Raw genomic sequence first — 27,609 nt, forward strand, 5'->3', positions numbered from 1 at the left:
TACAAAACCTGTACGTACCAATTAGAGTAAAAAATCCAATGAGCAAAAAAGAAAATAACCAGTCATGATTGTTCATAATAGGCTTACTCATAATCATAAATTATCAGTGCGTAGCTGGTGCGTATTGCGTCACGTGTGTGGGCGTGTCCCTCGGTGTGAGCAGCTCGGGTCGTCTGCTGACAACAACACGCGCTGTAGGCGGACCGAGGGGGGACTCGCGAGGCACAGTGACGGCGGAGACGGTTAAGCAGCCGTTAGGACAGGGTCAAAGTTAAAAACTACAGTTACCTGAAGAGAGGTTTAAAGGTATTTTTTCCGGCAGTCAGAGAGAAAATAAGTACGTGTGGAAACGTCCCGCGGTGTCTGAGTGAGGGTGTCCGGTTTCTGAGTGTGAGGGATTGCGATGCCCTCTGACTTTATCTCCCTTTTCAGCGGGGACCTCGACCTGAATGCTCCCAGATCCTTGTACTCCAAAGGTAATACCAGCACCTCTTATTGTGTAAATATTTTGTCCTGTTTAAGTGTGTACTGTGTCGTTGTAGTAAATAAACGTGTGCGTAAGTTATCCACCTAACGTTACCTGTCGTAACTGTTCATGTGGTGGCGTTGAGCCCCCCCTCACTATCATTTATCTATAAACTGCCTGCTGTCACATGCCCGTTGATAATAGTGTGGACTTCCCTTTACCACGGTGTCTTTCATCTTTTCCTCCCCCTTTTTTTTATGATTTAACTTGTTTATTTTTTATTTCCTGGAGCAAGGTGAGGTACTTTTTAGTTTTCAAACTGAAGCCCTCAGCAGCTGCATGCACACCGGTCAGACCAGTTTACTTTTCCCCTGCCTGCCAGTTGAAAAGCACTGCTGTCTGTCTATTTTCTGAGGGTTTGTTTGAATAGGCCATCAGTGTACCCCCCCCTCCTCCTCCCCGCCCCTCTGAGGCAGCACGCATGCACTACACTGCCCCCTGAGAGAGGCGCTGGTGGGCCCATAAACATAAACTGTGTCATCATCAGTAAGGGAGCCTCAGGTATAAAATAACTGAACTGAAGCCATGAGAGCAGGTGTAAGTCAGAGTAAAACAAAACTCCAGGGAATTATGTGTATTATAGTATGATTATCCACAATGTTAATAATATGAAAGACAGTTTAGACTCACACCTGTATATGCTCATTTGTGTCATACCAGCAGTAGTAAAAATGAAAAAAACTATATTTTTTAGTCAACAATATCTAGCTTGGTCATCAGGGCTAGAGATAAAGCAGTCTGAAAATTTTGAGTTATCAAAATAATGATTCGAAATGGCATCATGTTGTTTATAATGTCAGTGACGCAAAACAAACCCACATTTGTTTGTGCACTTTTTCTCAATTTTAAAATTCCATATAGACTATGGACTTGAAATAGTCTATGAATTTCTCCATTTGTGCCATTAAAACACAATATTGCGTCAAAGATGCTTCAGAGGTATCAAAATGCTGATTAAAATCTGAGTTTTATTTAAAATTCAGCAGAAGCCAATAGATAAGGATCATTAAGTCACACTCAAGTGGGCGTTTCTCAGTGCATTGTTTACAATACATCACCTGAGGAAGACCCATGTGATGTAATTCATCTAATCAGCATAGTCATCTAGTTGGCTACATCACTCTTTTGGTTTGTTCACATAGCAAGGAACTGGTGGTCAATTATTTGAATTTTAGGAACAGAAGTTAGATGAAATAATATACTGCAATCTATATGATTCACCTGAAAACTTTGTGGAGTCCTTCAAGATCTAACACAAACTAAAGTCGTCAGATCTCCCACTTCTAAATCTTGTAATGCTTAATCTGCTTGTGTGTGTGTGTGTGTGTGTGTGTGTGTGTGTGTGTGTGTGTGTGTGTGTTCCTAAATTTGGCTTCTAAAGACCAAGATACTGTATGTACTGAGCAGCATATATTACAGGTGAGAAATTAACTTAAATACACTTTGGTCTACAGTATTGCAAACATATCTTAAGCATTTACATACTACATACATAATTTCTTGTTTTTCTTCAACTTATGTATGTGCTGGTACCTGTGTATTTGCAGCAAGCTAATGTAGGCTAGTAGAGTTGGGCGATGTCTACCAAACTGACATATGACAATGTCCACAGTGAAACATTGCAGATGGATAACATTTTTAGTTGGGGGGTGGGAGGTGTCCCACAAGAAAAAAATAAAAAACAAAACTTGCAGCTCACCACTGTAGTCACCACTGCTTCCCACTGCCACTCACAGCAACTTCTGACTGTCTCACTCAGCTGAGAGAACTCTGCCTTCTATCATTCTCACATCCCTGCCAGGCGAGCATCTGTCATACATCCATGCGCCGGTTTTAAAAGGGTCTTCATCTCAGCACCACATGTCCATAACTTAGTTTTGTTCCGCCTCTGAAGCTGTTAACAAAGTTAGCTGGCTAGCTATACTGAGGAAGTAAAGCTTTAATAAAAACCATGGTGCAAATAACAAACAGTGAAAACAACATACTAATAGCGACCAGCAGAAAACAAACACCTCTGCCACCAATTTAACCGAGCATCTTGGGTTCACCTAACTGGGCACATTTAATAAGGAAATATGGACATGGAGATGAAACATCAGCGCAATAATCAGCAGAAACAGCTTCTTTATATTTTCTCTCCCACATGTCAAAAACTTTGCCAACAACTCCTGCCGTACAGCAACTCTCAGGCGACATACAACCTCAGATACACAAGGCTTTTAAATCGCAATGTTTCACTAGTAGAGCTCAGTGATGCACAATGGCAACGTCTGCATTTGATTGGGGAAAAAAGAGAAGATAAAGCTGTTTATTTTTCTGGGGCTGGTTTTCACTAGGTTTTATCATTTATTGATTGATTCAGTTTTACTTTTGATTCATCAGAAAACTTGTTGTATGTAGACTTTAACAATTTCTTGTGCACCATATCAATCAGCTGAAATTCCGTTGAGATCTAGACCAATTGTTACTGTAGCCTACCTTGTTTGCTTACTAATCACACTGTTGTGTATTTGTGTCAGATGACTTGGCTGTGTGCAAGATGTGAAGTTAGTTTTACATCTTGCCGACAAGGCCAACTTTTCCCCTCGGTTGTCTGGAGGATTACCATTTTTATTGAAAACATAATCCCATTTATCATTTAGTTCCTCCAATCCTCAGACAAGTCATACTACACACCTGGATGAAAAGTAGTTCTTATTTATGGACACCATAAAGAGTAGATAATAGCAGCTTTGTTGAATTTCATTATTTTAGCTTTTCTGTTGGGTTGTTTTGGCAGTTCAGCTGTTTCTCAGAAAGCTACATTGGGCAGCTAAACCATAATGAAGACTGCATATTTTTAGAGTGTGAGTAGTCTAGGGAATACCAGGGAAAAACAGCACACTGTAACAATGGCACTCAGGGTAGGAATGCCAGTAATACTACTGCAGTTTAATGGACGTCATAAAATGTCTTCCCACCAGGTTCACATCAAAGATGAAGAACGTTATGGCTTTCCCATAAATTCTATCAAACTTGGTTAACAATTGTAAGACCACAGATCTTGACATAGTTTTGTTTTTTTTGTATTGACACCCACTAAATCCTGGTCGATCATTAACTCTCTGGCTGCTCTGTGTGTAAACCTGGGCTTAAATAGCACTCTATTAATATTGACTCTCCTGTGTTAAGCAAACTTAGCGGCATGTGCTTAAAAATACTTGATTGCCTTGAAAGCTTGTTGATATCTAATGATGAAAGAAAAAAATATCTTAGAGGAAAACATCTGAAAAAGAAGGAAAAGTTTATTTAGAGTTCATAAGCGATTATCACTATCATCATCAGTAGTTGGACTCTTGAAAAAACTAATGACTCAGTCTTCTTGTGCAGTTGAGATGTTTAGTTTAGAGATGTTGAGATGGTGTTTTGTAGTCATCCAAAACATTCTTTCCAATGTCTTCATCAGTTTAACATCAACCCCAACCTGTTCTGCATACTTCAGACACTTCAAGAAGTTTTGCACAGTTATTTCCATGTGTCACAACAGAAGCAACCATGACCATGCTTGACATTGTATTGGTGGTTTATATCCACTTTTGAAATTATATTGTGAAGAATCGCTATTTTCCAGCCCACAACAATGAAGTTTACATAATGTACCCTCAGCCAGCCAGCTCAAGAGGAGCCACAAATATGAACGCTGTAAAAAAAACAAAAAAAACAACAACCAAAAAACCAGTTAAACTACTCATCTGAGAATCTACTACTGTGATGTAGGCACTTCTTGTGGAGCCCTTGATAGAACTGCAGCCGTATGCAGAAGCCATGATTTGGTTCATACCTTGGTTTACGAGCCATGGTTAGGTGCAAGTCCAGTACAGCGGAGGATGAAATGCTGTTTCTGTTCATTTGGTTCAATAGCTTTACCCTTACAGTACCCTTATGAATAAGTGATGAAATGAATGTAAAAGTTATAATTTGTTAATGAGTTAAGAGTCAAATGTAAAGCCTGAATAATGACACTGGATATACATTTACTCTATATTCAGTGTTAGGGTTAAGTGTTGATTATGTATTGATGCAAATTACTCACACCTCCTTACCCTCTTCTGAATCTCTTTGATTAATCATTAACACAAAACAAACTCAGTAAAAAGACTAATCAGGCACAGGTCAAAATATCACCTCCTCTGGTATTTACTGCACACTTGTGACTTTGTTTTGGCCGCGGCAAATCAATAAATGAGTGGTTTAACTTGTTGAAGCTGTTGCACCTGAATCTGATACTGAAGTGTTCATTTTTATGTCTGTTTTAAAAGTGGTTTCTGCTACAATTTGTCAAACTTAATACACACTTAACACTCTTAACACACAAAAGCTTAAGTTACTAAATTTGGCAAAATATTCCCCAAAATTCAGAAAATATCAATAGCAGACAAATATTAGTAAAATATCTTTAAATATTGAACAAAAATAAGTAAAATATAAAAAATACCACTAAAATATCAGACAGAACCTTTTAAAATACCTCCCAAATACCAGTAAAATATTAGAACATTCTTACTAAACTATCCCAAAAATTTAGTAGAATACCCTAAAAAATACCAATAAAGCATAAAGAACCCCCAGTAAAATATTCCCCTAAATCAGAAAATTAGCAAAATATCTGAACAATTGTGGTAAAATATTCAACAGAAATAAGAATATAAGTATAAAGAAACAGTGAAAACAGTTGGCAATTTATTTAAAATATCTCCAAAATCCCCAATAAAATATATATAAGTAGAATATAAAAAAATATAAAAAATATAGTATATGAATATCCCCTAAATCCAAATAAATTGTCATATATTTCTACTAAAATATAACAAAATAATATTAAGATACCAGGAAAATATACCGACAAAATTCAAGTAAAATATAGGAAAATTTCTAAGTAAATATCCAGTTTATTATTTAATTTATTTTTTATAACTATTTTATTTTAATGCTCTAGCTGCCCGTTGACATCTTTGATTTACTGCTTAGTGATAAATTTCTATATTTTATGAGTGACAGTTTTGTATGTGTTATATGCAGGAGTGCACTATACAGTAGACTTATACAGTGAAGTTATCAGCAAACCCATAAATCCTCTAAAATATTACAAGTAATGCCTAGTTTTTCCACTATTTCAGACATTTTTGTGAGAAGTGTAGCAGACCTTTGTCTCCTCGGCCTATTTTGGGTTAGCAGGTCAGTTGTGTTCATGGACTGTAAGCAGATATTTACTTACCCTGAAGCAGCTGACACAAGCACATATCAGCTGTTGAATGGAGTGTATTTTCTTGATAAGTGTTGCTTTGGAGCAGCGTATCACTTAGAAAAACTGCAATGGTGCAAAGTGGAATAAGATGCTGCATATTTTGAAGCAGATTTTATGCTGTTTCTATTTTATTTCTGTGTCAAGCTGGATTTCTGCTTCAAATGATTCCTTTGTAGGCTTATCCATAAGGGCTAGTTTATAGTCGAGCATCGGATTTCTATTGATTATTATAAAAATGTATCTTTGCAGGTTAAAGTGGAAAGAAAAAGATGCATTTTCAGATTTAGCTGGTTTAGTGTTTCTAGTCTACTGGAGGAGTGCAGGAGGAGACCATGATGCTTTTGCTTCCAATCATCTTGTGGAGGATTTCTTTCTCACACTCTTCTGTGAAAAGCCCAAAGCACCTGTGAGATCTAACATCCACCCCTTGTGTTTTTCTCCAGAGCAAGATGATTCTGAACTAAGACATTAAATATTAAGTGTGGTGAATCTTGGCTAGCGGGAGTCTTTCCATTGGCAGCTGAGAAGCAGCAGTTAAGGTGTCAGGAGCTCATAACCAAGCTCTACACATCGTGTTATATGCTGCCAGGGTATTTCCTGGTGCACATGGAAGGAGAGGTGGCACGTAAAGTGTGACCTAATGAACTGTTATTTATTATAATTATTTATAGCAAAATAAAGATTCATTTTCATATACCAAATCCTAAGCATATGTGTGTGACTCGGGTCTAACCATCACCCCAAAGTGTTGGTATTTGACAACCTGGGAATGAGACTCATCTCCATCCAGAATCACTTGTAGCAGCTTTAACTAATTCAGGGATTTAAAAAAAATGATGATCGTAAGCCATCTTGTCTCTTTCTAATCTCTCAAGTTTTGCATGTTTGCAGTACTGATTGAGTACTTGTGAGAAAATGGTGGGTAAAGACAGGAAAGTTTATGATCTGAAGAGCATCTCACTTGTCTTTGAAAAAAGAGTTTAGTTGGGTGGCACTGGAGGATATAGGTGTATATTGGTGAGGTATGGGTGCAACTATGCATTGCGCAATTTACCACAAATTTGAGAGCAAGGCAGATAAAACGGGGCCATTTTTCAAGGGCAATTTTCTGAAAAAAAAAATGGAATTGTAAAACTTACCACAGTATCACAGTATCATGTTTCAAAATACGCTAGCTTCTAGTTCCACCAGTTGCAAGTAAAAATTGACCCTGGGCAAGTAGAATTCATTAAAGCATTTAAATTAAATGCTGTCATGAGATGAGTTCTGTTTACAGTTAAGTCAAATCATGTCTTTCACAGATCAATTAATTTACCATCCAAAACATGACTTTATTGTTACAGTATGGTGTTTAAATGAATACTGAAATACCAGAAACCAGAACACCAGCTTCGTGTAATCCAATATACCGGCCTTACAATAAACCCTCCCTTTGTGAAGCTTATCATATTCAGTTTTTGTTGAGACTGTGCCAGAGAGCTGTTGATTCAAGTCTTTGGTCTGTTTGAAAGCTGAATGTTGTGGTTGTGTATTGTTTGACTGTAATACTCTAAAAATGCTTCAGATTGAAACTAGTTGACCTTTAACACCTGCACTCCTGACTGCCATCTTTCTGCAAGAGTTGTCTTGTATTTTGTCTGCTGTAAATATACTGCATCTTGTTAGTAATGTTAGTTATGCTGTTAATGGCCAGCGGTAAGTAGCTCATGTATCATCCCATTATGCTGTCATTTTTCAATAGTAGCTTGAAGTGATTACTGATTACTGTTGCAATTACAGTTGGCAGTAATGCATTTGACATATTGATGGATAGACAAAACACAGGAGACCATTGTTCGTTTACCATTCCCAACCAACCGTTAACTTTGTTTGTATGACCATGCTCATCACCAACCTTAACCTTTGTATGACCATGCTCATCACCAACCTTAACCATATTATTACAACCATGACAACGAAAGGCCCTTAACTTTAATTAACTTTTATTTCAATTCAAACCACAATGTTTCCCTAAGCCTAACCATCTCGTTTTTGTGCCTAAACCTAATCAAACCTTAACCACAGTGTTGTAAAATCACAAAAGAGATTTCTTTGCCGCAGGATTTGCAATGGCTTTTGAATGGCACATGCAAATGTATCCCGCCAATTATCAACATTTTTTCTTCCTTTAATTTGGAGGACTTACACTTTTGTCTGAACAACAGTCCACACCCTAAAGATATTAAATTTAATATCATACAAGACAAGGAAAAGCAGAGAATTCTCAATTTTGAGAACCAAGAACCATCAAATGTTAAGCATTTATGCTCGAAAAATGACTTGGACCATTAATCAGTTATGAAAACATTTCCTGATTCATTTTCTGTTAATGAACTATTCAAATAACTAACTAATAGTTGTAGCTATAAAGGTAGGCCTATGCATTTCTACACTTTTCAACCATATCTGCTCACAAGGTCAAATTCTCCTCAGGTCCCTTTAAATTTAAAATCATTCTCTGCACGTTGGATTTGGGAAAGTTTTCCATGGGTTTGTTTTTAAATGGGTCCAAAATTTTGGACCATTGAAGAGCCCAACCCACTAAAGAAGCAGACAGACTGGATGCAATGATGTACATCAAGTTGACGGAGTGTGGAGATTGCGCCACCTGATGCATTATGGTTATGCCGCAGCGAGTTGACTGACCATCTGCCGTATCTGGATTCTCCTAAACATGATATAATCTCAAGAAAATGAATCCATTTAATGCAAAGCACCAGGCTCATGAAACTCAGATAAAACTGTGAAACTAATCAAACAGGAATCAAGATTATGTTACTACATTGGCTATGTCTTGCATCAAATGTTTTCAGAAACATATTTTACTGTACTATTTAGCTGAATATGATAAAGTTTGTGATCAGGCTGCCAGTTTGAAAACAGAGAAGCCAAAACCAAGCACCGCCTACTTCTCAGTTACGTCACCTACCTTCTAAAATGTTCAGTGGCCTGGCCTAGATGTGTCCAGGTCAGAGGTCTGTTTCCAGCATAATAGCAATGTAAAATGGTCTCATTTTTCTTTTCCTTCTTGCCAGGGATGTTTTTGAGACACTGTATCTGATCCAGATTTAGGAACAGTGTAGGGGGTGAGACTGTCTTTGTTTACTAGATTCTGGCCATTTATACAACCTGTCACATCACAGGTCAACTCATAGAGAGAGGTATTTCATGACCGTCAAAAATGCTGTGGTGAAATGATCCTACAGGCTAACGTTTGTGGTAGCTCAATATCCTGTGTTTTCATTTCTTCTTTCTGAGTCATCTGCTGCTTCCTTGGCAGACTGGCAGGGTTGGAATGAATAGAAGTGCCGGACTGGCCGTTTTCCCCCTGCATCCTGTCATTGTTGGTACTCTTTCTCACTGTCTCTATCAAAGAGACACCAAACGGGTTGCATACTAAGAGAGATGCCTGGTAGGGCTGAGACCAGGGGAAAGGATGGCATATTATTATAGCAGAGGAAATCTCTGGATTAATAGTTAGGTAGGTCAAGCTATAGCACCCCTAGTGATAGTGCAATATTTGTGTATGGAAAACAGTTATTTTTTTGTTGTTGGTTGAGCATGATGGTTTTCTTTTACTTAATAATGACCACCATAATGTCATATGTAACAAACAGAATTACACAGAGTTTTGAAACTATGTGTGAATATTTATTTATATATTTAGTATGATAAGATTATAAGGCTATAGTAAGATAAAATATAAATATATGTTGAGGATTATGACATCTTGCTTGCGAACTCCATGTTGTTGTTTTTTATATATAAATCTTTCACAATGTTCAGCAGCTAGTGGAGGTTGCCGTAGCTCCAGACTATATTATAGTCCTTTTAACCTTGTGTGAATTTTCCAAAGTTAAATTTTAAAACAAAGGTCAGGTTTGCTTCTAGCTCCCATGTACAGTGGAGTCTCTTGCCTCAGGGCAAGTCAAGGCAAGTCGAGCTGAAGTAGGTCTCTGCTCAATACATTCATGTAAATTATAGCTGTCTCTTATATTACTTTTTTCCATTTTGATTACCAATGTTACTTTAACTCTCTTGCCCTTATTGAAGTCAGGCTTGGATTTTAATTATTAATCACTTCTCATTTTATCAGTCATTGTATTAGTAGTAATGCCATTATATTGTGTCAGCACTATTTTGTCATGTTCTGTTTCCCAGTTGCCACTCCTTCACGTATCAGAGTTTAAGAGGAAGTCTTTTTTTTTTTTTTGGATGAGTTAAATAAGACGTCATCAGCAGACATTGCAATGTCCATCTTTCACTGTCTCACCAAGTCATAACCTGTCCCAACAGAAATCAGACTTTTTTATTCTCTTTACCCTTCTCCTTGATTTCATTGTCATTCATAGTCAGTGTGTATTTTTACATAAATCCTTTTTAGCATGTGTTTCAGACAGAGTAGTGAGCATGCTGTTTATTAAAGCTGGATGAACATACAGAAAAAAGAAAATACAACTGCACACCTTATAGGCTTCTTGTTCTTAAAATAACTTTCTTTATTGCAGCTGTGTTTTGATTAAAAGTTCCTCCAACAGGAGCTGAATGATATAGGCTTACATTTTTGCTTGAGCAGACAGACGGTAACAGGAATCTCACCCAAATCTACATCTGGTGATCCCAAAATGAGTTCTTCCTCATTTTTATTTAGAGTTAAAAGAGTCTAAAATAGGCCAGGACAAATTTATGCATCATTGTGGTGGTGTGTGCCTTTGCTGAGTTTTAATTACCTTTTTTCCCAGGCTGCTGTGGTTTTGCCTGACTAATCAGTAGACATTCCAAATCTGAAAAATGGCAAGTCTTGAGGAAATAAATCTTAGGAAATTAGGACGGAAAGACTGTACAGTATGTGTAAGCCCTAAAGGAGCAATTGGGTTTTGCCAGGCCTGAGCAGACCTTTTGTTTAAGGCTGTGATTGTTTTGAAATGGCTTCTCAGTTTACCAAACTTTTTAGCATTAGGTTTCTATTCCTACATTATTATGCTGCCAGTGCTGAATTTCTCTGCGCCTCAAGACTCAAACAGACCTCTGCAGTGTATGCTAAATGTTGATTCAGTGCCAACTGTTTTATCTGATTATTCCCACTTTCTTATCAATAGAGTCAACAGCTTCCATCAGAAATCAGCCCACAAACATTCTAAAAGTAGACCTCTGTGCCACTAGCTATTTTGGTATTGTGTCCACTGTTTGTATGAGGACTGTGTGCTGTGTGTAAATGCACTGTGTGTAAGTGAAGATCGACTCTTTGTGTCTTTATTTCAATCATCTGCTCAAAGATTTTGATTGTATTTCACAAGTTACTGCAGCAACAGTCACAGCACCTTCCCACTTTCATATACATGTATGTCAGACACCGGCACAAATCCAGCAGAGCTGCAGTGTTAAATTGATGAATTGAATAGTTGTGAACTACTAAAGCTATTACTAAATTGATAACTATTTTGAGAATTCATTAATTGGTTAATTGATTAGTTGAGACAATAATCAACAGATTATCAAATAATGAAAATAATTCTTAGTTGCAGCCCAAATATCCAGCCATGAAACTTGAGCTGAGAAGACTGATATCACTCTCATGTCTGTACAGTAAATATAAAGTTACCACTTTGCTTTGCACAAACACTAAAACTAACCTGAAGTCTAAAAGTGTCTGTTTGCTGTTTTACGAGGGGGTCGAACCAATCACAAGGTTTGTTTACAATAATCTCTGGGTAGAAAACACGGTGTCTTGCACATACAATTTAATGAAAGCAACATGTTGAATGTTTTCTTTTTTTCACAATGTTATTTCAAAGTGTCTACATCTCATTCATCTAATATTCATGTTTTATGCTTTCATTAACCTTGAGTTGGAGACCTAATTTACCTGTTGGGCCACAAACTAAAGAAAATGACAGCTTGAGTTTAACCAAAACTGTCTGTCAGTCTGACCAGTGGTGAGACACTATGAAGGCAACACAGTACATAAAATAATCACAGCAGAAATGTCAGATGGGTCAGATCTGTCTAACTCTAATGTCAACAGAAATAAACGAGTTTGCAGATTTTACAGACAATTCAAATGAACTGCCAGTTGTCTATACGGAAATGACTGTTACTGTTAGTGTAATCTCACTGTGATTTGGTCTATACTTGGCTTGGAGCACAATCTTTTTGGGGTCTCAGCTGGTTGCTTGGCAGCTGCTTGATTGTATTTTCATTCAGTTAGTGCATTTTAGAAGTTCTGGTTGGTGGATTTCATTACATTTGGACACAGCCAGGATACCTGTTTGCCCTTGTTTCCAGTTTTTGTGCTAAGGTAAACTAACTGGCTACTGACTTTAGCTTAAATGTTGAGTGGGAGATTCTGGACAATGATAGTTGATTGTTGAGTCCCATACTTTGGGTTGGGTTAATTATTGACAAGGCTGCAACGAATGATTATTTTCATTATCAGTTAACCTACAGATTATTTTCTAGATTACATTTAGTCTATATTATGTCAAAAAAACAGTGAAAAATATCACAAATGTCTCAGAGCCCAAAGTGACGTCTTCAAATAGCTTTGTTTGTCCAACCAACAGCCCAAAATGCCAAGACTCTTCATTTACTATTATATCTATCAAAGAAAACCAGCAAATCCTTGCAACTGAAATGACTGATCGATTATCAAAATGGTTGGCAACTAATTTCTTTGACTGATCGACTAATCACGGCTCTTATTGTTGAGGCTCATTGTTTTGTTTTCTGGCTTGGGTCCAAGTCACCAACTCAAAGCATGGGAATGAGACTCAACAATCAACTTTCTTTCTCCGGAATCACTTTCTTCACATTTAATATTTACTGTAAAAATAAAAACATTCGCTTTTGCTACGATCCCCTTCCAGATTCAGACTAAATGAAATTAGCGTGGCAGCTTGGTGATGTCACACTATGTAGTATGTGCGTGCGTTGTTGCCAAAGGCTCTTCCTGTTGCCTCAGCAGGGTTTTCCTGTGAATTGAACAGAAATGCCTGTGTTGCACACTGAACGTTTTGTGGAACACTTCTATTATACTGCAAGCTGTCAATATTTCTGTGCGTGTGTGCACATTTGCCTGTGCGTGTGTGTGTGTGTGTGTGTGTGTGTGTGTGTGTGTGTGTGTGTGTGTGTGTGTGTGTGTGTGTGGTGTCACATTTAATTCTGAAGAAAACAGGCACAGTCACTTGAGGCCTGATTTCATTGGAACGGTGTAGAAGTTAAGTGTGTTCCCATATCTGTGTGAAAGCGTGGCATTTTTTAGCGAGTGTGCATGTGTGTGAGCTTGCGTGTGTGTGTTGTCCTCTGTAAATAGTTTGAATTCCACTGCTTTCTGAAGTCATGCTTTCATGTTAGGCTCAGTGTCTGTTTTATCTTTTTGAGGCCACGGGTAAACACATAGCCATAGGTAGAAGTGTTGTCGAGCATTGTCTGAGCCAGATTTAAGACTAAATTTCTCAAACAGTAACCCTGACTCCATTGCACTCCTCTGGCTGTGAGCTGGGTGGTTTGGCCCTCACAGGAGCGTGGGCTGTTTTGTAAAGTCAGGATAGTGGTGGTTGTTTGTTGAAAGCAAGTCATGTAAACTGATGCCTGGAGGTCGTTCCTGATCACTTCAGGATTAGCTGAACTGAAAGAACTACAAGCCACAAACTCTGAGCCTGATGTGAGCCTGATCTAAGGCCTGGCTGACCTTCACTTTATCAAATCGCTGTGTAGAAACAATAAAACCTGTCAGACCTTTCCAAAAAGCTGTCACAAAGATTATTGTGATTGCCAGGAGTAATAGCCAAAACAGAAAATGGCAAGTTGACAACAACAATATCACTCAAATACAGCCATTCTTTGCTTTGGTGTTTCTGTTAACTTGATGGCTACATAACGAAGGTCCAAATCAAATGACAATACAGGTCAAGGAGGGAACATAAATTGATATTGTTTGGGAAACAATGACAGTGACATACAGACATTTTTCTCAGTTTTATGTTCAAACAACTAGTTTATGTATAATGAACAAATCAACCAACAATTAAAATAATCCAAATATTCAGCCATGAACCTTTTTCACCTTATATATTCAGTGTACCGGGCTGATCAGCACAGGCTGATTTAGGATAAAAAGTTGACCAAGGAAGACATATTGGCTTACAGTCAAACTATTATGCAAGCCCATTTAAGTCTGTAAATTAAATCATTTTAAAGATCATTAAAAATGTAAAAATGTGTCCTCTGGTAGAGATTTGGCAATATCATTTCCCCCATGGGAGCTGTTCTTGCATGATTTTCTGTAATTATCAAATGATCTTGTCCGATTATTGCCTCGCAAAGTCTAGCATGACTGCTTATTACTTTTTCATATGACGTGAAAATGGCAGTTGGTGGTCGTATACAGCTCTAAGCTGGTTTGCCAACTGGCACGGAAAAGAGAATGACAAGAGAACATGGAGAAGGAGAGTGAAATCGCAACCAAGCTGGTGTTTATTTGCATCTATTAACATGTAACTCTTGAAATTGTTGTTCTCATTTGGAACCTTAAAGCGTCAGTTTGAGTCTTTTGTTTCTTACTCAGATGTTGTCTCATGTGCTGCAGGTGTTTTTGATGGTATGGAAGTTCTAGTACAGTATGGTTATTTCAATATTTCTTAACTTACAGAACAATTACTGTATGTTGATATATACTGTTAGTGATATGGTGATATGGCCAATGTCTTCTATTACTGTGTTTATCATTTTAGATCACACTATTTGTGACAATTTCCAATTTCTGGCTAAAATGTCTTCTTCCCTCCATCTTCTGGTCTGTTTCTGGGGGTTACTGCTTGCTGTTGCTGTTAAATGATCAAACATATGTTCTCATACACTACTGAGGCTACAACTCGTATCCAGCATCATACAAGCACAAAACTGTGATTTCCTCTCTACTCTAGTCTGGTAATTCTCTTCGGTTTCTTCATCAGATGAACATTTTGTCAAAAACAATGTTGGTGTCATGATCCTTCCTGACAATAGCTGTTTAAATGCAATGACAATACCAACAATGGTTTCTATTGAGCAATAGGCTGTAGACAGTAACCACTGTAAGACTTTTCTTTCAACATAATTGAGTCATCATGTCTGGTGTAATCACCGGATTTAATGACAGATTTGGCAGGCAAAATGAAAGTTGTGTGACCTGTATTCTACATGTAGAAAATATTATGGTAGAGGGTAATTTGTGTATTTGTTTATGCAGAGTAAAAAATATAGATCAAACACTTTGACTGGAAAAAATGGAGTATGCTCTTTAAAAGGCTCTACTTATCACTTAAACACATTACAAGGAGCTTTTAACTGGTTATGAAAACAGTGTAAGTTTAACACTGATGCCTCTATATGACCTTCATAAGCAAACAAGACCATCAACGAGAAGACTGACTATTTCTATATAGTTGGTTTTAATGCCTGTCACTAAGTTGAATTCTCTTTGAAATCAGATCATATGCAAATCTGAAGAGCCTGTGTTTACATTTCCCAGCCAAAGTTACAGTTAGTAGCTTGTTAGCCACTTAAAAAGAAGCAGGAGGAGATTTTTATTTGGATACTTTTATTTTTGACATTATATTTTGTGGTTATGATGGTGGAAACACTACCATGTTTGTCCACAGGGGGCTCCAAAATCAACACAATGTGAAAATTCATGCTTTAAATGATGACTTTTCAGTCATTAACCTTCATTATCTGTATTATTGACCTACAATAAACTGATATATAATCCTCTAGGCTCACCTCAGATAATCTGATTTGAATATGACTCATAACTTGTGACTGATGGTGATGACATCTTAGAACAGACATTGATTACTTGAATGGTTGACACTGTATGATAAGGGTTCTCAACTCAAGTCTAAATAATTCAGTTGTAATAAATGATGCATGAATTTATGTATGAAATATCAAGAAGTCCTGTGGCTCAACAATCATAAATGATGCAAGGTATGTCTAGGTTAATTTATTATCAGTATATGAACATTAAAAATAACCTGTATTCAAATGTTTCCCCTTAAATCAGTGTTTGGTGTTTTAACAAAATCAGGAAACATTGCATCAACAGCATTACATCATTATTACTGTGGTTGCACATCGTAAGAATTGCCTTTTCCTTCAGTCTTTCCCATCTGCTGGCTGTCGCTGAACAAATAGTTTGTGACTGCAGAAGTTAACGCCTGCAGTTTTTGCTTCATTGCACATATGCTCACCCCGCCCTAACATCATATTGTCACACTAATTTTACAGGATGCGTGCATCTTTGACAAGTTTGTCTAACTTGTAAATTTACATACAGGTGACAGTTAATAGGTAAACCTAGTTAAAACTATTGCAGTCTAATACGACAGTCCTACAGTAAGCAATAAAAAGGTTAGCCAATAATGTTTGGTCATTTTTGAGGCTGCAGTTTGTGCTGTTGTTAATTGTGTTATACTGAGAGGTGCTTTTAATATTTAATCTATCTATAATCTATTGATTATGAAAATGTTGATCTAATAGGGTGGCATTTTGGGATTGATTATTGGTGGTGTCTGGAAATACATACACATAAGAACAGTTGACTTATTCCTCGACCTCTATATATACATTGAGTTACAGTTACAGAGCTGCAGCAGTCCTGGAACTTTATACCTGATCCCTTAAAATTTGCTTCCACTTTTTATAGAGGTACTGAATCCTCGTTAATTCAGCAACAAACCTGTACTCATGCCTGGTCATGAAAGGTCATTTCTTTAAATGTATGCTTTATTGTATCTAGCAATATTAAGTTTTTGTTTAGCTGTGTGATATCTTGCTGTACTCACTTTACCATCTTTTATCCTCACTGTTTTAATCTTTTATAGCCATATAATGGGTGTTACAAATTAGCATCTGCTGTAAACAGTATGATACTTGTATTGGATAGTTGTTTTCACTTTGTCTGTATATACTGTATCTGTTCCCATAAAATAAACCATGAATTAATAAGTGAACATTTTGAGAAGGAAAGCCATTAATAATCTGATGGTCAACTCAGTAAGTCAGACATGCTTGTGTTTGTGTAACCTAATGCAGCCAGCTGATATCTACCACATATGATGTAATAATTTGAGAATTAAAAAATATATAAGGACATATCAGCCAGTATTCATTTTGAACATAAAAACAAAACATAAACAAACATTTATGATCACGATCCCTTAAAGTTATTTTGCATCCTTCTTGCATGGCAAAAGTATTATTAGCTGAACATCTGTGCCACTAGCTACACAAATGCATATATGATCTGAATGTGAATTAGTGTATGGCTAAATCAATCACTTACATCAAGCGAAAAAAACTAATTCCATGGCTTGGTTATGTATTATTAATATTTTAATATAGTATATCTAGGGCTGCAATTAATTCTTATTTTCATTTCTGAGTAATCCATAAATTAGTTTTATGATTAATTGATTCATTGTTTAGTCTATAAAATGTAAGAAAAAAAGAGAATGAAAAATGCAATCACAATTTCTTAGAACTCAAAGCAATGTCATCAAGTTGTTTCTTTTGTCCAACCAATGGTCCAAAACCCAGACTAGTTTGCAGTGAATTTTCTTTTGATCTACTAATCCATTAATTGACTAATCATTGCAGCTATAGATATATTCTACACTAATTTTTTCATCAGATTTAGTCCTGCAATGCATTAATTAAGCATGAGTGGTATACTATACTCACATCATAAAAGGTATTATTTGAGGTATTAGTGTTATCCCTTAGGAGTGGGCGGTGACAAATAAGATAATTATGTGGTGTCATTTCACGGAGATGATTCAGATTTTTCCCACAATGTTGTAATGTTGCTCATGTAATATCCTGCACCATTAATGCCTAGTCCTTCATTTGAGTTTGGATAATGCAGTTTTATTTTCTAATTTTCTCCAGTTTATCTCATGAGAGACGCAAAAGCTCAAAAGACTTGTCCCCTGATCTGTGTTGCTATGGAGTCCCTGGCAGCCTTCATGTAGGCTTGGCTGTAAACATTTCAGGGTTGTTGTACATGGTTTGCTGCAGGTGCCAGCCCCTTCACTGTTTTCTTTTTTTTCTTTTTCTTCTTCGCTGCTTGGAATAATGTCCAAATGCCTGTCAAGGTGAGCTCAATCTTAATCTTCCCCATCACTTTTTGTTCAGTGGCAGTCTACCAAGTTCAACAATGTAACTTGTAGATTTCTGTTGTCTGGATTTTTCAACATAAGTAGGTTATTCTGTTGCTTCATTTCTGCTTGACAGGATTCCACATGACAATACCACTAACCTGTTGAGCAAGTTGAAGTACAGAAAAGGGTCTGGGAGCACAGTAAACAAGACAGAGAGGGAGAGAGGAGGTAGGTGGAGTGGAGGAGGGGGACAGAAGGGGAGTTAAATCAGTCACTCAGCCAAAAAACCAGTGCCACGCCCCAGGTGCCAGGGCTAGTAAGAGCAAGCAGCAGGAATGTGAGGGAAATGAATGGGAGTGTAAGTCCTGCCATTCACATGGTGAGTGCTTTCTTTTTTCACCTTTAGGCTGCACTGCTTACCATATAAACATATCACAATGCATGGTGAGGTTAAAAACAGCTATTTTTTTTTTACTTTTGGTTCCAAACAAATCTAAAGTTATGCAGGATTTCTGACATTTCTGACAGATTTTAAGTGTCTATTTACATTTAACGTGAGTGCAAACTGAATATGTGAACCAGTTAATGAGAGTAGCCACATTTCAGCTGAGTTGATGTTTATCGAAATTTATTAATAGCATGAGTAGACCTGTTCAAAACTAACCACATGAGCTTGGCATCTGTCAGTGTGAACATTTTTAATCAGGCTTTAATCTGTTATTATGAAAATTAAAGGTTCTCCTCAGTGGTCTGCACAACACGACTGCAGCTTTAAGTTAAAGTCAAAACATCACATGGTGTGTGTGAGTCAGTTTATTTCCCATCTAACGAAGCTGACCTTTCATAATTTTTTTGATCGTCTTCTCCTGTGTGAAAGGAACAGTGTTTTGTCACATGTAAATAAAGAATTGCACTCTGTCTGCTCACGAGGAAACAAATATGTGGCAAAATAAGAACTTTTCTCAGCTTTTAGAAACGTCAAGGGAGTGTGGAAACACTTTGAACAGGCCAGCCAGTGATTCGAGACCGCTGCTCTGAGAGAAGAGTACATATTTTCTGTCTGTGCGGTTGGCAATCTGTTTACTGGAAGGGTTGCTCACTCAGAGCACATGTTGCTGCATGTGCAGTCGCTCAGTGAGTCCCAAGAAGACTGGGTTTAAGTGTAAATGCAGAGGCAGAGAAAGTGTTTTTGTGGAGGTGGTGGGGGGGCGTTTGTGTGCATGTGCATGCATGTGTGTCTGTGATTTTGTTTGGAGAACTTAGCAAATAACCAGTAAAACCACACTAGAATCCTGTGTGTATGTATGTGTGGTTCAGTGTGTGAGTTATATGAGTTTGCTGAGTCCAGATTTAAGCTCCCTTTCTGGGAACCAGCATTCCCTGCTTGTCTAAAGCGAGCTGTAAGAGACTGGAGGGCTTTGGGAATGAAGAGGCATGGGCTGGTTTCAGTATGTCCCAGGTTTGTCTATTGTACACAGCGAGTGGTAACAATGGGAGGGTTAAGTATCTGATATACACACCGAACCCTGGGACTCAGCTGCAAGTAATTAAAGCTGGCAGTTGGCAGAGAAGAGAGTCAGGCGACTGTAATGGCCGCTCTAAGTTCATACCATAATATTTGGATGATGAATCAGGCTGCTAGTAAAAGTGTTGTCATGCTGTTGACCCAAGGCTTTCTCCCCTGCCCATGTCCTGTTGGCCCTGAGGGAGGCACACAGAGAAGAGAAAAAGGCTTTTTAAGACCCTGCTGCCTGTTTGTTATGAGATCTGATGTTTGCTTGGCATGCTACAGTTTTTACCTCATTAGTCTCTACATTTTTTGCTTTTTTTCTCCATTTGTTTTGGTCCTCCTCAAGATGCATTTAGAGCCCTGTATTAACATCCATAATCGAAGATGTAGCTTGGATATTACAGGGTTCCTACACCTTTTCTAAAGTCAAATTCATGCACTTTTCAAGCATTTTTAAGCTTTTCCAGCTGAGAAAATTAAATGACATATTATATTATCATAGTATATACTGTATACCCAGAATTATTATTTTACTTATTTACTTAAATCAACAACCAAAATTATGCCTTGTGATAGCACTCGTATAAGGATGTTTCATGTTTCAAAATGTATGTCACTCTCCAACTTGATTTTTTTTATCTAAAAAGCAAAAAAACCTCTTCAGTCAGGTATAGAATGATGAACATAAGAAATTACAGTTTCAAGCAGTTGCATTGTGGGTAATGTAGGTGCTAGGTTGTGTCAAGGAAGTGGAATGGTTCTGCTGTATTGACTTTTTATTGTATTGATCCTTTTTTGCTGTTCAACAATGGGATAGACTGATTATGGTGTGGCAGAAGCTTATTTTTAATTAGTAAAGGTGGATCTTTCAAATGAAATCAAAAGTCTTGATCAATGTGAACATCATAATCAAGGTCGCTTCGCATTTATTCTCTCTCTAATGTCAGATTCTTGATCTTTCTTGGTTTTAAGACTATCAACAAACTAATTGTGTATTTTTGTTTGCAATTTTGATATGGCAGACAGCTGACCACTCAAGAGCGTGGTTCTGCTCAAGGTTTCTGCCTCTTAACAGAATGTTTTTCCTTTGACAGTCACCTTAATGCTTGCTCTTGATGGGAGTTGTTGGGTCTCTGGAAGGACTACAGTCTAGCCCTGCTTTATATGAAAAGTGCCCTGAGATGTCCTCTGTAATAATTTGGTGCTAATAAATAAACCTGACTTCACTTGTCTTGACTTGACTTGCATAAATTACAACATAATAACAGCCTTTTCACACAAATCACAAATATTTCATGCAAATAATTAATTTGGACTTACACCCAGCTGGTGCAACAGGCTGCTGAAATGAGACTATTATTGTAACGCATTGTTCCCAAAAGTCTTAAATCTCAATCTGTTGTCAGTATTTCCTTGTCATTTATCAGATTTGTTGCAAGCCAGGTTGCAGGTATGTTCTTAATTGCGCAAGAGTTGTGATGTGAAATTGCTGCACCATAACCCGTAACACTGAGATTGCAACATCAGCATAAAAACGGATTAAATAGAAACTGTATGAGGAAAGCATGACCTAAAACAATAAGAAACCATCTCTTTTTTTGTTTCATGTTTACAACAAGTCAGTTATTGAGCTGACACACGATTCTCATTTTACCAACAATGTTGAGGTCCTGTTAATATGTCACCTTATCATCTCTTTTATGTGTTCTTCTCTCCTTTTCTTGTCAGAATCAGCGTATGACCTTCTTCCCAGAGAGCTACAGTTGCCTTACTCCACTCAGCAGACCCCAAAAATCATGAGTCAAAAGAGCGGTGGAGAGGCGGGGCCTCCCCCTTCAGCTGCTCTAGCATCAGGTAGGATCCTGCTCCTCTTATCTGTATTTCTCCTCTGCAAGCAGGACTGATCATGTCCCACGAGAAACAAAACACAACTCATGTAACAGTTGATACCTGTGGGCAGACAAACACCTGCACATGTCAAGAAAGTACGTCAGACAACCAACCTCCTGCTTGTAATTCTCACACATCAGTCAAAAAAAATAACAAAACAAACAAAACAAGTGCTTTACAAAGAAGTTAGTCATTAAAGTTAAGCCAGTTCAACATCTGTCTATTCTGTACCTGCTGGTAGACTGAAATGCTTGGCCTTTGGATTTTTGTTGTGAATACTTGTGTTGTGTTGTGGTCTCTTGCAGCAACAGTGTGGAAATGTAGGTCATATACTGCAGGTTCACATAGTATTTAGGGCCCTCTACAGTTTACCAAACTGTCTTTTGTGATACAGACTAAAATAGGTTAATGGTTTAAACCATACACAGTACACAATAATGATGAGAGCGCCCAACAAAGCTTATTATATCACAGTGTTGCAATCTCACATCACACCGTTCTTGATTTAACAGTTCTTTTTCACTTTTGTTTTTTAGGGAATTAGGAAGCTTTGTGTGGCTGTAATCACCTTGTTGACCGCTATTGTTCACAGGAGAAAATCTCATTGGCAGAGAAACGCACAAGTTCAGAAATTAGGTATCCTGTTGATCACTAATTACTGCACAATTTAACATTTTTTCTATAGGAAATCAGTAACATCTTGATCATTATACTTGCAGTGTGGACAAGTGAAAAGGGGCAGCTCATAACTTTTACACTTGAGCTTGGTGCACATGGAACAGTGTTTCATTTAAAGTGGAAACAGACAACTTTTCAATCCACCACTAGCATTTCCAAGTGGCATTATTGTTTGTGCTGCTGATGCTAAGACAACCGAATCATGAAGACGTGATTAATATCACTTTGGAAATAAGAAAACTGAAGAGGTAAATTGAAATAGTCATAATTTTATACTGGGAGTAGGCATTGAGCTATTGTAATGATATAAATTGAATTAGTAATGTTAATAATTTAGTCTTTAATGGCAGATTTGCATAGTGAAAACAAGGTTTGTGGAGAACCAGTCTAAATGTGGATGGGGTTTATGGTCTATAGCCATTACGCTACATAATCAACATTTATTTATAATAATAAGTCAAAGTAAAAAACGTCTAATTCCTCTTTAAAGAGATCAGTCACTGGAAAAGGTTCCACTTTTCGCTGAACTGAGCATTTGGATTGTCTGGTTTTATACTGACATTAAACAAAACAAGATGAGTGTACAGTGCTTACAAAACAAAGGAAATGCAGGTTTGAAGGATATTTAAAGAATCATCTTTATTCCTCAGAAATCTCTGTGACCTGTGATTTTGTGTTCTTCTGATACATAGAGGTGTAAAAATTCAAAACTTTTGAATGGAAAATAATTAAAGCAAAAAACATACTTTCCCAGAACAGTGTTGTCATTGATTTTTGTTTTGTTTTTCCCATTGAAAAATCTTTCATGGAACTTACTTAGTGAGGAGGGAATTGCAGAGGTTAAGTGCTCATGTTTGTTCATAGATTTGATTTGCTATTGTATGTTTTTGGTTTGTGACCATTTGTGCTTTGATACTTGCTCAAAATGACACTACCTCCATGCATTTTATGTGCCTCTTTATCTTGCCGACTGTGTGTTTTGCAAACTAATGAGTCACCAAACGATCCACAATGTCAACAGCAGTCTAACACTTTTTTACGATCTGCAACTTAACCAGACTTCTCCCCACTCTTCATCTAGTTCATTGTAACTATTTGAATGTTTTTGAAATTACAGTGTTATGTCAGCATGCTGGAGCCACATTTTCTACCAAACAAAATAACCCTGTGTTATTATTATTTTTTCTAAAATCTGAATAAATTTTTTACTGTTCAGCTCTTATTGCTCATTCGCTGTCTCATTTTTATATTCCAGGAAGTTCCCTCTGAAGCAGGGAGTGTCTGCATATAAAATGGTCTGCAGTTCTCTGCTTCATAGGTCAGAAGCTTGTTTATTTTGTCTCTGTGGCTACGTTCAGTCCCAACAAAATGATCTTTTGTAGCAAAAAAAAAAAGAAAAAAAAAGAAAAGAAAAAGAAAAGAAAAGCTCCAGTAATCGGCATGCATCATATTGCACATATTGTTTTGATCTCCCCTCTCCATTTCAGCATTTTGTTTTTTTTGTCAGCTCAACATGAACAAAATGCTAATAATAACGATAAATTCATTCAGTTATTTTTAAACGTTTTTTTGTCGCAAATTTATTTGTTTACAAGTATATTTAAGTATATTTATTTTTTTAATTAAGAGATACTGCTCATCTCTCATCTCTTCCTTGGTCCCTTTATAGTCACACCTTCACGGCGCTTCACATACTGTACATTTACTCAGATATTATCAGCACCACAGACACACACATGTAAAATCTAATAAAAAGGGGGAAATCTCAATTGGACAGATAAATGCTTAAAAAAGCAAAAACAAAACAATCACGAACAAATTTCGCTGCTTAAATGGGACTGCTAGCCAACACTGGTTGGGATGCCTTTATTTACTGTCTAATTATTTGCACTGTAGATGCCATGTCCTCTTCTATGACCATGGAAGGCCCCCGCAGTGCTTTTTCCACCTCTTCCAGCTCCACCATGCATTCCAGTACGTCAGCCAGTGACCAGAACCCAGTTCACGGCAGCAATGTCGACCCAGAGGACAGCAGGAGTAGCAGAGCGGTACCAGAGGTCGTCGGCGCAGAGGGTGGGAATGGCAACAGCAGCAGTAGCAGTAACTGCAGGGGCAGCAGTGAGCTGGGAGGAGGCAGAGGCGCAACATCCCAGGAGGCTCAGCCGCATCACCAGATGACCCCATCGAAGCGCCGCACCGTGCTGAACATCTCTCCACCGCCACAAGACCTGCTGGATGACAGCCGTATGTCCTGCCAGGATGAAGCTTCCCTGGACTCAGAGCAGAGTAACAGCATCTGGATGGACGACTCTCTGTCCAACTTCAGTATCATGAGCAGCATCTCTTACAATGACAACACGGAGGTGCCACGAAAGTCCCGCAAACGAACCCCTCGCCAGAGGCCAGGTCCCAAGTCTGTGCCTGCAGAGGAAGCCAGCATGGACATGTTTGATGCAGACAGTGCCAAAGGTCCACACTTTGTCCTGTCACAGCTCGGCCCGGACAACAAGACTGGACCAAAAGGAAGGTTTGTGTAACTTGAAGTTAGTTTGAAAAAAATCGAAACTGAGATTGAGCTTTCAGATTCTAATGGCTCTCATGAAGTTGCTAAAGGTGGTTATGGTTGTGCATAGATGGTTGAAGAATTAGAGGAAAAACCAGTATTAGGTGTTACACCACCACAATCTTCCAGGTGAAAGTTTCAGAAGCTCTACTGGAGGGATGAACACCATTCTCCAATCAGCAACTATTTTAATAATCAATTAATCATCTCAGTCATTTTTAAAGCAGAAACCAACCATTCTTTGGTTCCAGCTTCAAATGTGAGGATTTGCTCTTTTTCTAAACTGAGTATCTTTAGCTTCTCCAGTGGTCAGACAAAACAATGTGTCACCGTGACCTCTGAGAAATTGTGAATGTCATTTTTCTTTTAGAATTTCATAGACTAAACAATTAATTCATTAAGACTCAGCAAATACAGGACACAAGATACATGATTGATTTATGTATCAAAATACAAAAGGATTGTATAGAGAGATTTAGATGTAGTTCTCTCTTTGCTACTCATAAAAAAACATAATTTAATTATGAACTCTAGATTGGTTGAATAGCCTGAGGGAAGAAGCTGCTCTTCAGTCTGGTGGTATGGTAGTAGACACTTCTGTATCTCCCGTGGATGGCAGCAAGGTGAACAGGCTGTGGTTGGGGGGTGGGTGTTGTGTTTTTCATTTGGGCTTTGCGCAGGCACCTCACCTGTGTAGCATATCAGTCTTATCATTTTAATATTATATCTACTTGTATACTACATATATAATTTCATACTCAGGGCACATCTGCATTCATGGTTTTCCAGCAATTTGTTACCTATCAGTGACCAAAGAAAACAATGACTCCATTTATTGTAGGAAGTTGTTTATTGAGTAGTTAATTGACTTTTTATTGACTTTATATTCTTTCAGTGGTAGTTGTCAGTAAGAAAGGCACTCAACCTTTATTCTGTGTTACCATTGTCTTGAAGGCCCCTCTGGATAATCTCATCCAACACTCATCCTGGCTGTCAGAATAGGTATTATTAGGAAGTGACACACTGCACAACAGATGGAAATCTTTAACAAACTACTCTGGCTCTAAATTTCCCACCACACTTTGAGTGAAGAAGACCGGTCAGATCAGAGGGGAGGGAGGGGCAGGATACTGAAGTACAAACAATGGTCAGCCACAGTGAATCACAGAGCCTCTCTCAAAGACCTAGGATAAGCAGAGCAGATTAAATAAACAGATAAGTCTGAACGTTTTAAGAGCTGGGCATAGAATATGCTTGGTCGATGGAGGGACTGTTAACTCTGCATTGCTCAGAGCATCATTGGTTGTGAGGGGGGCTCTGAACAAATAAGGACAGGCTTATAATCTGTTACTGCAAGTTCCAGACATTCTTTGGTTTTTCTACCACAATAACAAAAGTAAGATGCCAGCCAGATTGCACAAATTAAAATAAAATTGCCCCAAAATGTTAGCATTAGATGTAATTTTAATGGTCTTTGTTGCAGCTCTGATGATCCTCAGACAACCAAACAGAAAGGAGGAACTCTTTTGATGCAGTATCCACAGAAGAGTGAGGGGAAGGAGCTGAAAATCCTTGTCCAGCCTGAGACTCAGCACCGAGCTCGCTACCTGACTGAAGGCAGCAGAGGGTCAGTGAAGGACCGCACACAGCAGGGCTTCCCTACTGTAAAGGTAACTGTTAAACCCTTGACATGGCCACTGGAATGACCACTCTGCTGTGGTGTGTTTTTGTTTAAGGTTAGGTTAATGATTTAATTATTTCCAGAGGCTTTGAAATACTGTACATGTGTGTAAGTTTTGCTATTCTTAGAGACATAAGCGTTCCAGTTGGAAGAGTAAAGCTCATTAGATGTCAAAAAGTATACTGGAGGAGTGTCTTGAAAGTTTGGAAAATGCTTAATTTTAACAGTCATGTTTTCAAGGTTAGGAATAGGCTTGAATTTGAATATATTGGTTGAAAAATGCTTGATTTTCAACATAATCTGGTGTTTCATCTCTCCACAATCTCCACAGTCACCCATGTAAACCAAAAATCTTTTAATATCTTGATTGAATTGATCATGTCATCATATTTGTTCATGTCCTGGAGTTAAAATTAGCAGCCATTAAGTAATCATGATTATAACATACAATCAAGGTGAATATGAACAGCTGGTAAAATAAACAGAGTTATTATACAACAATTTGCATCTATAAACTTTTTTACAGTAGCATTTTTGTAACCACTTAGACATGAAATAACTTGAAGAGTGAAATTTTGATTTAGGTATCTTGAAAGTGCTTGAATTTTACTCTTAAAAAGCAGCACCCTGACAGACTGAATATGCTCAGTGTGGATGTGCCAGTCATTAGTTTGCAGCATTATGGTTTCCTATTATATTTTCTAAAAACCACTGCCTAGGCCATCGATTGACGTTAGTAGTTGAGTTGAGTTTATAAAAACTAGAGTTCAGAGATTCCACTACCCAATGTTTTCCAGTCACTGAGGTTCAGGGGTTATTTAGCTGTGCTGTTTCTGGTTTTCTGATACTGAGAAAATAGCTGAACCACAGAAGAAACTCACTGTTCTAAACCTGTCAAGGGTGATGTGAAAACCAATTCCAGAATGATCTGGGAAAAAGGCAGAAGTCCTTCATGTTTACAATCCATATCTGGCTCTTTAGTTGAGACTCATAAGAAGATGGAGAAGTAACGGTAGTCTTAACAGGAGAAAGGAGTGAATCAGGGGCAAGACCAGAGACACTGTCCAGCATTTGATCATGACTTTGGTCAGTTTGTCATTGATGTTAGCCCAGGGGGTGATCTGGAGATGAATTTCGCCATAAAGCAGCACGAGTTCTGCCACTAATTGGCTCGGTTGTACTTGTTCGTGAAGAGCAGGTGGATCCAGACGCAGAACACAGGCACAAAGATCAGAAGTAGAAAGTTACAGCAGAAGATAACAAATACATGTGGTGTTTTTAAAAGGCTGACTAGA

The 27,609-nt window shown here is 37.8% G+C and overlaps 1 protein-coding gene across 1 annotated transcript in view; it reads left to right on the forward strand.

The window, feature by feature from the left end:
* The first annotated feature begins 152 nt into the window (after window positions 1-152).
* The window catches only part of nfat5b (nuclear factor of activated T cells 5b), a 36,706-nt gene continuing 9,249 nt past the window's right edge, over window positions 153-27,609 (forward strand). The window contains exons 1-4 of the mRNA XM_084717267.1: window positions 153-476; window positions 21,231-21,356; window positions 23,967-24,597; window positions 26,117-26,303. Coding sequence (XP_084573393.1) covers window positions 404-476; window positions 21,231-21,356; window positions 23,967-24,597; window positions 26,117-26,303 — 1,017 coding nt within the window. The 5' untranslated portion in view covers window positions 153-403. The remainder of the gene's footprint in view (window positions 477-21,230; window positions 21,357-23,966; window positions 24,598-26,116; window positions 26,304-27,609) is intronic.

The sequence above is a fragment of the Lutjanus erythropterus genome, chromosome 1, assembly GCF_056507025.1.
Source record: "Lutjanus erythropterus isolate fLutEry1 chromosome 1, fLutEry1.hap2, whole genome shotgun sequence".
Taxonomy (NCBI): domain Eukaryota; kingdom Metazoa; phylum Chordata; class Actinopteri; order Lutjaniformes; family Lutjanidae; genus Lutjanus; species Lutjanus erythropterus.